We start from the raw sequence: 13,062 nt of genomic DNA, 5'->3' as shown, positions 1-13,062 counted from the left end.
CGAAACCAGAACCACAAACTCATAAATTCAGTAAAAAGACAATGTTTTTGAGATTAAGAATCACCGACCGAAATATCCATCTACATTCTGCCAGTAACTCCGAATTTGTGAAAACAATGAAATTAAAGACGATAGTTGATGTTTAGGGACGAAGCCTTCGTCAGTAAATATAATTTTTCTTTATTTTCTCCCGAAGTCGGGGTCACGGAGAGTTCGGAGTGAAGCATATAGAAATTAAACATAAAATTAATGAAAGGTTTTTTATATTTACAAGCTATCATTTCTGCATCCAAAATGGCAAATGGAGAGGTTTCATATGAAGATCAAACACTGGCATTAGAACAAGCAGAGATGTACACTTCCAACTTTGTGCACTATGAATTATCCTCTCCTCCTCCTCCTCCGTGGCCTCGAATTGAAACCGGACAACTAAAATCGATGTTGTCCGAATCAATAAACACCACGACAACAGTGATATCATCATGAAAATGTCTCCTAACGCCTCGTTCGATCTTCGATAAGTCTGCGAACCGCATTTCTCTTTTCTTTGCTGCTTCTTTAAGTGCAGCTTTAACAAGTCTCTTGGCAATACCCTGCATTGCAACAAACAAACAAACAAACATAAACATACTAAGTTAATTAGCGGCCTAAATTCGCGCCTTGATCGAACTAGACTAGTGTTTGGACGTGTTCCTTACATAGCGAGGGTAGTTCTGCACAATGTCTACTGCCTCTTGATTGCTAACATGTTCCCATAGTCCGTCGGAAGCGAATATCAGGAACTGATCTTCCGGTTTGAGTTTGTGCACTGAAATTGATGGCTCGGAGCTCAGAATTGGCTTGTAAAAAGGTTCAGACAATCTGTATTTCGCCTGTAGAGGCTCCTTGTTGAAACGTGGCTTCTTTAGATACGCGTCTCCGATCGATCTCGCGACCTGCGAAAAAGTACTTAAACTCATCAGAATCTGCAACATTTACAAACGTTGCATTTATAGTTCCGTAAACTCATCAGAATCTGCAACATTTACAAACGTTGCATTCATAGTTTCGTAAACTCATCAGAATCTGCAACATTTACAAACGTTGCGATCAAAGTTCCGTAACAGGGCTGTAGGTAAATTCACCTGAATGATGCCTTTGACACGCCAAACTTTGTGCTTCATGACAACAATGTGAGGATCATACGGATGGAGAGAGCGAAGCTCGTTTCGCGTAGATTCGACATTGACATTATGATCCGCGGACAATTGTAAAGCTGTAACTCCTCTACTTCCTCTTACGGATCTCCCTAACACCACCCGGGAGTCTCCAGCATTCGCGGTATATAATAATCCTTCACATATGACTCCTACTAAGCAACAGGACCCGACCGACGCCATTTCGGGTTTACTCAGCCATTGTTTCTTCACAAGGGAAAGAAAATCCTCTTCCGTTACTGAAAAAGCCTTGTTGATTACATTTTCTGATACCTCTTGATGCTCAGACACCATAGCTGCATCAAAACAGTAAAAATTGTCTGATTGAATGCTTAAAGAACTCAAAAATTGTAAAATTGACCCCAAAAAAATGAAAATTTTCCTGATTCAACATACCCTTGAAATTGGGGAAAAGATTTTGATTGATGAACCTAGAAGCCTCAGGTCCTCCATGTCCATCATAAACACCAATAAAAGTCCCTTGAGGACCAAAATCAGAAAAACTCAATGGTCCTGATTCAAGTTGAGTTTGATCTTCTAATAAATAATTAGCTTGAATTACAGCCATTGAAAATTCTCCATTAAAATGATTCCCTAAATCCTTAGACCATAATAAACCTTCAACTTTCCCATTAGCATCATCATCCTCAACCCTAGGCCTCCAACAGGGTTTAACCATCTTTTTCAATTTTACAAAAAAAGCTCAAATCTTTTCTTAAAGATCAAATTTTTTATTTTGCAATTTGATGTTATTCAAGATACCCAGAAGAGAAAATGCTGTAAAAATGCAATCTTGAGGATGAAACTAAATACCCAGTAGAAAGGGGGGAAAAAGGACAAAAAGGGTATGGGGGGGAGAAAGGAAGTGAGACAAGAAGGCAAGGGTATTAAAGTGAGTTGAGAAAAGATGGAGGGGTGTTTGAGGGATGTACCTTGAATCTGGGGAAAAGAACATTTGGGATTATGAGAAGAGGCATGTCTGAAGAAACAGAAGTGAGCTGTAAAACAACATAGGGATTGAGTTTGGTCTGAGATAAGAGGGGATTGAAGGGAGCAGTAGGTAATGGATAAGTAATTTTATGACACAAGATCTTCAGTTTAGTGATGGGAGAAACTGTTGTTGTGCTGACATTTGTTGTCTTCTTGTGGATTTGTCTTTTATGTTTTTCATGTTCCTTACTTTGGAGCTAATGGCTGAGATTTTTGAGGGGGTTTTTATAATTATGTTTATTCAATCTCTTTTGCTTTATAAAGTTTTGTTTTTTTCATTTACTTTTGTTTTTACATTTATTGCTATGCCACATGTCTTTTTTTAGCAAGCTACTTTTTTCTTTCTTTCTAATAAGATTTGAATTTAAATTACATGATTTAGTTAAATTATTATTATTATTATTTGCATGGTTGCATTTTCTATCAAAATTCAAAACTCAAATTAGAACTTATTTTGCTTTAATTGTCTAGGGATAAGCCTTAAATTTAAGGCTAAATTTATCAATAATGTTTTCATAAGTGTAGATTTTATTATAAATAGTATAAATTTATTCTAACTTTTTCAAATCAAGATGAATTTAGCGTGTGTTATCTAAGATTTGAAAATGCTTGTTTGATTGATTAGAACCTTTCAAATATCAATTATATCTAAGGGGAACTTTTACAGTAAACCGGGTGTAATGGACCAATGAAAAAAGAGAACCATCATACCTCATTAGGAAATGATTGATGTAAGAAAAAAAATTGTACATTTATTATGTTTCAATTGGTAAGGTCCAATGGACTGAGACTATAGTAGAATTTAAGATAAAATTTTCAAATTAAAATGTATCTATTAGATAGGTTCAATATTAATTTTTTTTTCTTTCTAAGATATTCAGTATGTTGCTAAGACAGTTATAAAAAAAATCAGATTAAAATGCTAATTAAGTCTGTTATAGATAAGTTCATCACACTTTTTTTTAATGTTTAAAATATTTACTGCATTACTAATATAATTACAATAACCAATTAATATATTTACTGTATTACTAATATATATAATATAACTATTTCATTTTATCAATAAAATTGTTTAAAAAGTCCGATATGATAATTAAATAATTATCAAATCAATTTGTTCAAATTTTCGATTAGATTAAGGTAAAATTAATATTGCATAGAAATATCATGGATATATTTCTACAATTTCGGATCAAATCTACAAAACGTGAAATCCTACCCAAATGAGACATCTCTTTAGATGGAAGAGTCCTTTCCTAGGAAAGTTAGGTATTATAGGTAGATTAGAGGATCAATTATGTAGATTTTAATGTGCAAAGTTTTTGGATTATATATGAATGGTTTAAGATTAAGAGTGTCATACTATATAATATTTAGGATTATGTTTTGTGGATGGAATAAGGTTTGATAAATATGGGAAGTTTCATATCTATCATCATTATTACAAAAAAGAAAAAAAAAATGATGAAAGAAGAAGAAGACGAGGAGAAGAGAAGACATGTATAGGGTCCAGGGAGCAGTGAGGAAAGAGGTGCATGCATGAACTCCAACATTCAATGCCAATATAGCTACAAATTAATAAAACTCTACTCTACTCTACTCCATTTATTAATTGCATTATTATTTTTTATGTATTCCATTATCAACTTGTTTCTTCAATTGTCTAATCCTCATCTTTTCCTTGTCATATCCAATTATCCATCTGACTGTTAAGATATCCTGATAACCTTGTTACTTGATATGGGTTACGTGTCCAAATTATGATGCTGATCCGACGTCGTGTTGAGCCTACAAAACAGTATGCAGGTCAAAGGAGGTCGGAGTCCAGTAAACCCGTTCCGATGCCTAAGTCAGTTTGAGAATTAGGACTGGATATAAGAGTATGAACTAGTTTAGAGATAGTAGTTAACGTACCCAATCTTGTGTCTATATCTGTGTATTTGTAGTGTTTGATTAGATTTTTGGGAATCCTTACGGAGTTATAGGATCTTGACTCCTAAAGGAATGCGAACCCTGGGAGGAATCCTTTGTCTCGTAGGAAGCGCTGAGGTTAGAACCTCATGTGCCATGATGGGTGGCCACTCGATAGGCTTAGGCCGCGATGATCGTTTCTGACTTGTTGAAGTGAGTCTGGAGCCGTCTTGAACGTGTTTGGACCCTTATTACGTTTGGACGTGGGCCGTAATGAGGATAGTGATTGTTAGATCTGATTCAACAAAAGTAATAAGCTGGAAAAAGGTAATTTATTCAATGAAAGGGCTTTAAATAGCCTTACACCAAAACAGAATCCACATTGCATGAGCTAAAAACGTGGAGATACAAAACAGAAAAATCAAATTCTATTATTCCTAAAGAAAAGGTCTTCCTAAAGAGCTGGAACTCTCTTGACCAATTAAAACAGAAAAGACTATTTCAAACATAGCAAATATATAACAATCCCTCCCTTAAACTAATTCATCAGAAAATTAGCTTATCTCTGTAATATCCAGTATTCCAAGCCAGCTACTAAGCTTCTCGAACTGCTCTAACTTCAGTGGCTTTGTCATGATGTCTGCAATTTGATTCTCAGAGGCACAATAACTCAGTTTCACCAGCCCATCGTTCCCTAAATCTCTGAGAAAGTGGAATTTTACATCAATATGTTTACTCCTTCCATGGAAAACTGGATTTTTAGACAACTGTATAGTTGAACTATTGTCACACATGATTATAGTTCCTGTTTTCTCTTCAGCTTCAAGTTTTTCCAACACTCTTCTAATCCAAATACATTGACAGGCATATAGAGCTGTTGCTATGTATTCCGCTTCCATCGTTGAAAGGGCTACTACTGGCTGCTTTTTTTATGCCCAAGAAATTGCTCCAGACCCTAACAAGAAAACAAATCCAGAGGTGCTTCTTCGATCATCTAAGTTGCCGGCATAGTCACTATTAGTGAAGGCCCTGAGCTTCAAACCACTTTCTCCTTTCCTATAGAAAATTCTGAGATTAATTGTTCCTTTTAAATACCTCAGAATTCTCTTCACTGCAAGCCAATGTGACATGGTGGGACTAGCCATGAATCTGCTAATTAAACTAACAATGTACATCAAGTCAGGCCTAGAAACAGTTAAATACATGAGGCTTCCAACTACTTGCTTAAATAGTGTTTCATCAACTCTAACACCACCTTCATCCTTGCGCAACTTCATTCCTGGGACTATTGGATTTTTTACAGCATTTCTGTCCTCCATGCCAAACCTTGCTAAAACCTCTCTTGCATATTTTCTCTGACAAATGAATATCCCACCTGCACACTGTTTCACTTCTACTCCAAGAAAGTACTTCATTCTTCCCAAGCCAGTCATCAAATTCAAGCATAATTGAATTTTTAAATTCATCACACATGTTTCTATCATTCCCAGTGAATATTAAGTCATCAGTTCTGCCCCTATCCCAATCTTTTTCTTCTTAAAAAATGACGTCTTTGCTTACAACGATCTTTTTTAAGATTGGATCATATAATCTCCATGTCTTCGATTCATCGCTGACTCCCAAAAACACACATTTTCTGCTCTTGTCATCTAATTTACTTCTTTTTTGATCTGGAATATGAACATGTGCCACACATCCAAAAATACGGAAGTATTCCACGACTGGTTTCTCACCGCTCCATGCCTCTTTTGGGGTCTTATTTTCAACAGCAGCTGTTGGACATCTATTCCGAATATGCACGCACCATTTTGCAGCTTCGGACCAAAATGCTTTTGGGACTCTCCTTTCATTTAACATCGAATGAACAACATTCATAATTGTCCTATTTCTCCTCTCCGCAACTCCGTTCTGCTGGGGTGTGTAAGCTGCTGTCAATTGTCTGCTAATGCCATGTGATTTGCAAAATCCTCCAAATTCATTGGAGGTGAAATCACCACCTCTATCTGTTCTCAAGCAAGTTATGAAAGCACCTGTTTCCTTCTCAACACTAGCTTTAAACATTTTAAATGTAACAAATGCTTCTGATTTTTTATGTAAGAAATAAATCCAAGTTTTACGTGTAAAATCATCGATAAAACTTAGGATATACCTCTTGTCACTGTGTGAAGCTGGTTTGATGGGACCACATATGTCTGAGTGTACAAGTTGGAGTTGTTTTGACGCCCTCCATTGGCTCATCCTCGGAATGGATTCTCTGTGTTGTTTCCCAGTTAAACATGTAGTGCATATCTCCTTAGGAGATTTCAGATAGGGCAGGCCAACCACCATCTTCTTGAAGGCCAATGTTCTCAATCCTTTGTGGTTCAGATGTCCGAATCGGTAGTGCCACATGTGTGCTTCTTTCTTCGACACATCTTTAGCTTGTAAGCATGCAGAATTTCTTTGTGGCATAGATGCCATCAGGAAGAACATTCTATTTCCACTCATATTAGTTCGCATAATTAGTCCTCTCTTAGGATGATACACTTTACCAGCCTCGTCACGAATTAGGATGGCTAACCTCTTTTCTTGAAGTTGTCCTATGCTTAATAAATTGTTTTTAAGCTCAGGAATGTAATATACATCAGATATTACCTGGGTTATGCCATTAATTTGCACCCTTATACTTCGTTTGCCCACCACCTCCATTCTCGTATCGTTGCCAAGCTTCACTGTGCGATTGAGATTTTCCTCCAAGTCTAAGAACCAATCTTCGTTGCCCGTCATGTGGTTGCTACAACCCGAATCGAGGAACCATATTTCTTCTCGCTTCTCTTGATGAACTTCTTCATAAGACAATAACAAAAGTTCTACTCCTTCTTCTAATTCTGCATAATTAGCTTTCTTGTCCCAATCATGACACTCATATTGAAAATGCCCCAAATTATGATATTTGAAACACTCAATAGCTGCTTTATTGAGAGGCTGCCTCCCTCTACTTCTTCCACGTCCCCCTCTAAACACGCCTCGACCCCTTCCTCTGTAAGATCGATCATCTTGAACCACTTTTAGCACATGCTCTTCCTCTTGGTAACCTTGCATCCTTTTCTCATGAACAAGTAGACTTCCATGTAATTCATCAATACTCAAGATACTGAGGTCATTTGATTCCTCTATCGAGAAAACAACATAATTAAACTTGATAGTCAGTTATCTAAGTATCTTACTCACCACCGTGCTTTGCTCCACCGTTTCACCATTCGACTTCATCTTGTTTACTATGGTCAAGTTTCGCCCCAAGAAGCTATCTACTTTCTCTCCTTCTTTCATGGCCAGCAGCTCGAACTCCCTTCTCAACGCCTGAAGTTGTGCCCTTTTCACCTTTATGGACCCTTGATATTTTTGTTTCATTGAGTCCCAAATAGCCTTCGACGTTCTTTTGTCAAGAATTGTTTCCAGGATTTCTCTATCAATTGCATGGAATATTAAATTTTTGACCTTCAAATCCTTGAGCTTGGCTTATTCTACTATCTTTCTCTGAGCCTCACTTGCTGGTGCAGTCCCAATTGCTGATGCAGGAATCCCTTCATCCACCAAGTTCCACATTTCTTTGCTCCTCAAGAAATTTTCCATTGTCATTGACCAATAATCATAATGGCCATCAAATTTTGGAATGGATGGCTGCACAAATTTTTCCGAGGTTCCCATTTTGGTTCTAACTCACTCACTCAATTTCTCACACCTAATTTTGTGCCACACATCCAAAAATACGGAAGTATTCCACGACTGGTTTCTCACCGCTCCATGCCTCTGCTGGGGTCTTATTTTCAACAGCAACTGTTGGACATCTATTCTGAATATGCACGCACCATTTTGCAGCTTCGGACCAAAATGCTTTTGGGACTCTCCTTTCATTTAACATCGAACGAACAACATTCATAATTGTCCTGTTTCTCCTCTCCGCAACTCCGTTCTGCTGGGGTGTGTAAGCTGCTGTCAATTGTTTGCTAATGCCCTGTGATTTGCAAAATTCTCCAAATTCATTGGAGGTGAACTCACCACCTCTATCTGTTCTCAAGCAAGTTATGAAAGCACCCGTTTCCTTCTCAACACTAGCTTTAAACATTTTAAATGTAACAAATGCTTCTGATTTTTCATGTAAGAAATAAATCCAAGTTTTACGTGTAAAATCATCGATAAAACTTAGGATATACCTCTTGTCACTGTGTGAAGCTGGTTTGATGGGACCACATATGTCTGAGTGTACAAGTTGGAGTTGTTTTGACGCCCTCCATTGGCTCATCCTTGGAATGAATTCTCTGTGTTGTTTCCCAGTTAAACATGTAGTGCATATCTCCTTAGGAGATTTCAGATAGGGCAAGCCAACCACCATCTTCTTGAAGGCCAATGTTCTCAATCCTTTGTGGTTCAGATGTCCGAATCGGCAGTGCCACATGTGTGCTTATTTCTCCGACACATCTTCAGCTTGTAAGCATATAGAATTTCTTTGTGGCATAGATGCCAACAGGAAGAACATTCTATTTCCACTCATATTAGTTCGCATAATTAGTCCTCTCTTAGGATGATACACTTTACAAGCCCCATCACGAATTAGGATGGCTAACCCCTTTTCTTGAAGTTGTCCTATGCTTAATAAATTGTTTTTAAGCTCAGGAATGTAATATACATCAGATATTACCTGGGTTATGCCATTAATTTGCACCTTTATACTTCCTTTGCCCACCACCGCCATTCAATGTTAGATCTGATTCAACAAAAGTAATAAGCTGGAAAAAGGTAATTTATTCAATAAGGGAAAGGGCTTTAAATAGCCTTACACCAAAACAGAATCCACATTGCATAAGCTAAAAACGTGGAGATACAAAATAGAAAAATCAAACTCTATTATTCCTAAAGAAAAGGTCTTCCTAAAGAGCTGGAACTCTCTTGACCAATTAAAACAGAAAAGACTATTTCAAACATAGCACATATCTAACAATCCCTCCCTTAAACTAATTCATCAGAAAATTAGCTTATCTCTGTAATATCCAGTATTCCAAGCCAGCTACGAAGCTTCTCGAACTGCTCTAACTTCAGTGGCTTTGTCATGATGTCTGCAATTTGATTCTTAGAGGCACAATAACTCAGTTTCACCAGCCCATCGTTCACTAAATCTCTGAGAAAGTAGAATTTTACATCAATATGTTTACTCCTTCCATGGAAAACTGGATTTTTAGACAACTGTATAGTTGAACTATTGTCACACATGATTATAGTTCCTGTTTTCTCTTCAGCTTCAAGTTTTTCCAACACTCTTCTAATCCAAATACATTGACACGCACATAGAGCTGTTGCTATGTATTCCGCTTCCGTCGTTGAAAGGGCTACTACTGGCTGCTTTTTTTATGCCCAAGAAATTGCTCCAGACCCTAACAAGAAAACAAATCCAGAGGTGCTTCTTCGATCATCTAAGTTGCCAACATAGTCACTATTAGTGAAGGCCCTGAGCTTCAAACCACTTTCTCCTTTCCTATAGAAAATTCCGAGATTAATTGTTCCTTTTAAATACCTCAGAATTCTCTTCACTGCAAGCCAATGTGACATGGTGGGACTAGCTATGAATCTGCTAATTAAACTAACACTGTACATCAAGTCAGGCCTAGAAACAGTTAAATACATGAGGCTTCCAACTACTTGCTTAAATAGTGTTTCATCAACTCTAACACCACCTTCATCCTTGCGCAACTTCATTCCTGGGACTATTTGGATTTTTTTACAGCATTGCTGTCCTCCATGCCAAACCTTGCTAAAACCTCTCTTGCATATTTCCTCTGACAAATGAATATCCCACCTGCACACTGTTTCACTTCTACTCCAAGAAAGTACTTCATTCTTCCCAAGTCAGCCATATCAAATTCAAGCATCATTGAATTTTTAAATCCATCACACATGTTTCTATCATTCCCAGTGAATATTAAGTCATCAACATAGAGACTTACAATTAAGATTTTACCTCCTTTTGATTTTATGAACAAAGTATGCTCGCTGGGACATCTTTCAAATTTTTCACGTAAGAAGTAGGCTTCAATTCTGCTGTACCAAGCACGAGGTGCTTGTTTAATGCTGTATAGAGCCTTTTTTAGCTTATAGACCTTCTCTTCTTCTCCTTTCTTTATGAATCCCTCGGGCTGCTGCACATACACTGTTGGTCCCGTGTGATTAGTTCCAAGGGGGGGGGGGTTAGGAACTAATATAACTTTTTCGTTTTAGTTAAGCTGACTTAATATATTTTCTTGAGTTAGTCAACTCAGCTTTGGTCAGCACGGCCGATTATAGTGTAAGACAGCTTTAGTCAGATGTTGACTAAAACTATTTTACGTATGAGTTGGGAATTGACACTGTTGTGGTCAGCTTCCAACTCAGCACTCTTATTTACTCAGTGTCAGTTTAAGCAATTTTATATGCTGAGTAAATATGACAAGCAACACATACAGATATATATATATTGAGAGAGAGAGTTAGAGATTACTCAGTACGACTTATCCTGGTTCGGCCTCTCCGCCTACGTCCAGTCCCTAGAATCCCTCCGTGCTTTTTTAAATCCAATACTGAGCTCTTTAAAGGTAGAGCACAAACCGTTTACAAGGCAGTTGAATATGCAAGAGTACCTTCCTCTATTCGTCTACTCAACTCCTACTAAGAGCTATAACCAAACACCTAGATTTCTCTACCACTAAGCACTCAACACCGAGTACTCAGCACAACACTCTCAATTTTACAATTGATATAAATTGTTCTTTTTGGATGAAGAACACTTTAGATGATTACAGAAAATCAATCTAGCTTTTACACAAGAATAGAAATTTGGTGTAAGATCTCTTTTGGCTTTTGTGTGCTTTTGTATGTATGCTTTTTTTTTGTTCTTGTTGTGATCGACTGATGATCCAAGAATGATCATGTCCTTATATAGTTGTGGTCTGAAGCAAAAAATGGTTTGAACATTGGATTTGTCCGTTGATCCAAACGGCTCCTTTTTGAGACAAGTTCTGGTCAGCTTCAATTTTGCAGGCCAATCCTGTCGTCTGAATTCCGCAGGCGTCAGGTTTGTCTTCTTGTTGCAGGTTTCATCTTCTTGTGCCAGTTCGTCTTTTAACTAATGAACATTTGACCCATGCCTCTTGAAATTAGCTTTTGCGTAATTCCAAGGTTTCTATTATTGGTGCAGACAGTTATCGGAGCTTGTCTTTTAGCAAACGGAACATTCATGCTGTCCTGAAGATCACTCAGCTTGTCTTTAGTAGCCGTCGTTTATGATTGTTTGCTAGTGCATATACTGAGTTCTCTTTTACCCAGCTTCCATGGTCAGCTTCGTTCTGCAAGACATTGTTCTCAAGAAGACATTTCTACCTTTGATGTTGAGTTTCGTTCCACTCAGCTTTTTGATCTTTAAGCTTCTGTTTTGAAGATGACTTATCTTCTCTTACGTTGAGTTCCACTCTACTCAGCTTGTGCTGTGGTCTTATGCTGACTTTGTCCTGTCTTACTTTTTATTTCTATTTGTATTTATATTTATACTCATCATTGAACAAACATATTAGTACAATTAAATCAAAAGCACTTAAATTTAATTGTCCCTTAATCATGGATTAACTTAAATAATTTTGTCAAATCAAAATCATGTGGAAAGGTGTTTCAACATACACCTCCTCTTTAAGCTCTCCATGAAGAAAATCGCTTTTTACATCGAGTTGAAAGACCTCCCAGCTGAATTGAGCAGCTACTGCAAGAATCATACGGATAGTGTCGAGTCTTGCCACCGGAGCAAATACTTCGGTATAATCTACTCCATGGCGTTGCGCGTACCCTTTTGCTACTAGCCTCGCTTTAAACTTCTCCACATCTCCCTCTTCGTTCAGCTTGGTTTTGAAAACCCACTTGACTCCTATAGATTTGATTCCTTTAGGAGCCACAGTGAGTTCCCAAGTTTTGTTCCTCTCGATAGCATCAATTTCAGATGACATTGCTTCTCTCCATTTTTTTCTTTTCACTGCTTCTTCGAATGAGATCGGGTCATTCTCAGTTACCATCATCAAAGCATTTAAATTTTCTTCATCAGAGAATCCCTCTCCTATCTCATAATCTGCCATCCATCTAGGTACTCTTCTTTCTCGTATACCCCTCCCTTCAACCGTATCAGAATTGAGCTCATTTGGAGGTGAATTCGTCCGACTACTTGATTTGCTGGTAGAGCTGCTGCTCGAATAATTTGGGCTGCTGGAGCTGTTAGAATTGCTGCCCAAATTATTTGAACTTGTGCCATCAGTTTCGTCTCCATTCTGGGCAGCTATATCATCAACTTCATCTTCATCTTCACATTCAAGCATGTCCCTCCTTATTTCTTCATCAGTTCTGCCCCAATCCCAATCTTTTTCTTCTTAAAAAACGACGTCTTTGCTGACAACGATCTTTTTTAAGATTGGATCATATAATCTCCATGCCTTCGATTCATCGCTGACTCCCAAAAACACACATTTTCTACTCTTGTCATCTAATTTACTTCTTTTTTGATCTGGAATATGAACATGTGCCACACATCCAAAAATACGGAAGTATTCCATGACTGGTTTCTCACCACTCCATGCCTCTTCTAGGTCTTGTTTTCAACAGCAGCTATTGGACATCTATTCTGAATATGCACGCACCATTTTGCAGCTTTGGACCAAAATGATTTTGGGACTCTCCTTTCATTTAACATCGAACGAACAACATTCATAATTGTCCTGTTTCTCCTCTCCGCAACTCCATTCTGCTGGGGTGTGTAAGCTGCTGTTAATTGTTTGCTAATGCCCTGTGATTTGCAAAATTCTCCAAATTCATTGGAGGTGAACTCACCACCTCTATCTGTTCTCAAGCAAGTTATGAAAGCACCTGTTTCCTTCTCAACACTAGCTTTAAACATCCAAGTTTTACGTGTAAAATCATC

The 13,062-nt window shown here is 37.7% G+C and overlaps 1 protein-coding gene across 1 annotated transcript; it reads right to left on the bottom strand.

The window, feature by feature from the left end:
• Positions 1-228: 228 nt before the first annotated feature.
• Positions 229-2,389, bottom strand: LOC136209048 (probable protein phosphatase 2C 38). The gene is made up of 4 exons (XM_066000398.1): positions 1,593-2,389; positions 1,125-1,492; positions 699-935; positions 229-593 (listed from the first exon to the last, which is right to left on the bottom strand). The coding sequence occupies exons 1-4, from the start codon at positions 1,873-1,875 to the stop codon at positions 375-377; spliced, it is 1,107 nt and encodes a 368-aa protein (XP_065856470.1). The 5' UTR covers positions 1,876-2,389; the 3' UTR covers positions 229-374.
• Between the last annotated feature and the right edge of the window lie 10,673 nt (positions 2,390-13,062).

This window comes from Euphorbia lathyris, chromosome 10 (assembly GCF_963576675.1).
Source record: "Euphorbia lathyris chromosome 10, ddEupLath1.1, whole genome shotgun sequence".
Classification (NCBI taxonomy): domain Eukaryota; kingdom Viridiplantae; phylum Streptophyta; class Magnoliopsida; order Malpighiales; family Euphorbiaceae; genus Euphorbia; species Euphorbia lathyris.
Note: the sequence above shows the minus strand (reverse complement) of the source record. Positions and strands in the feature narration are given on the sequence as shown.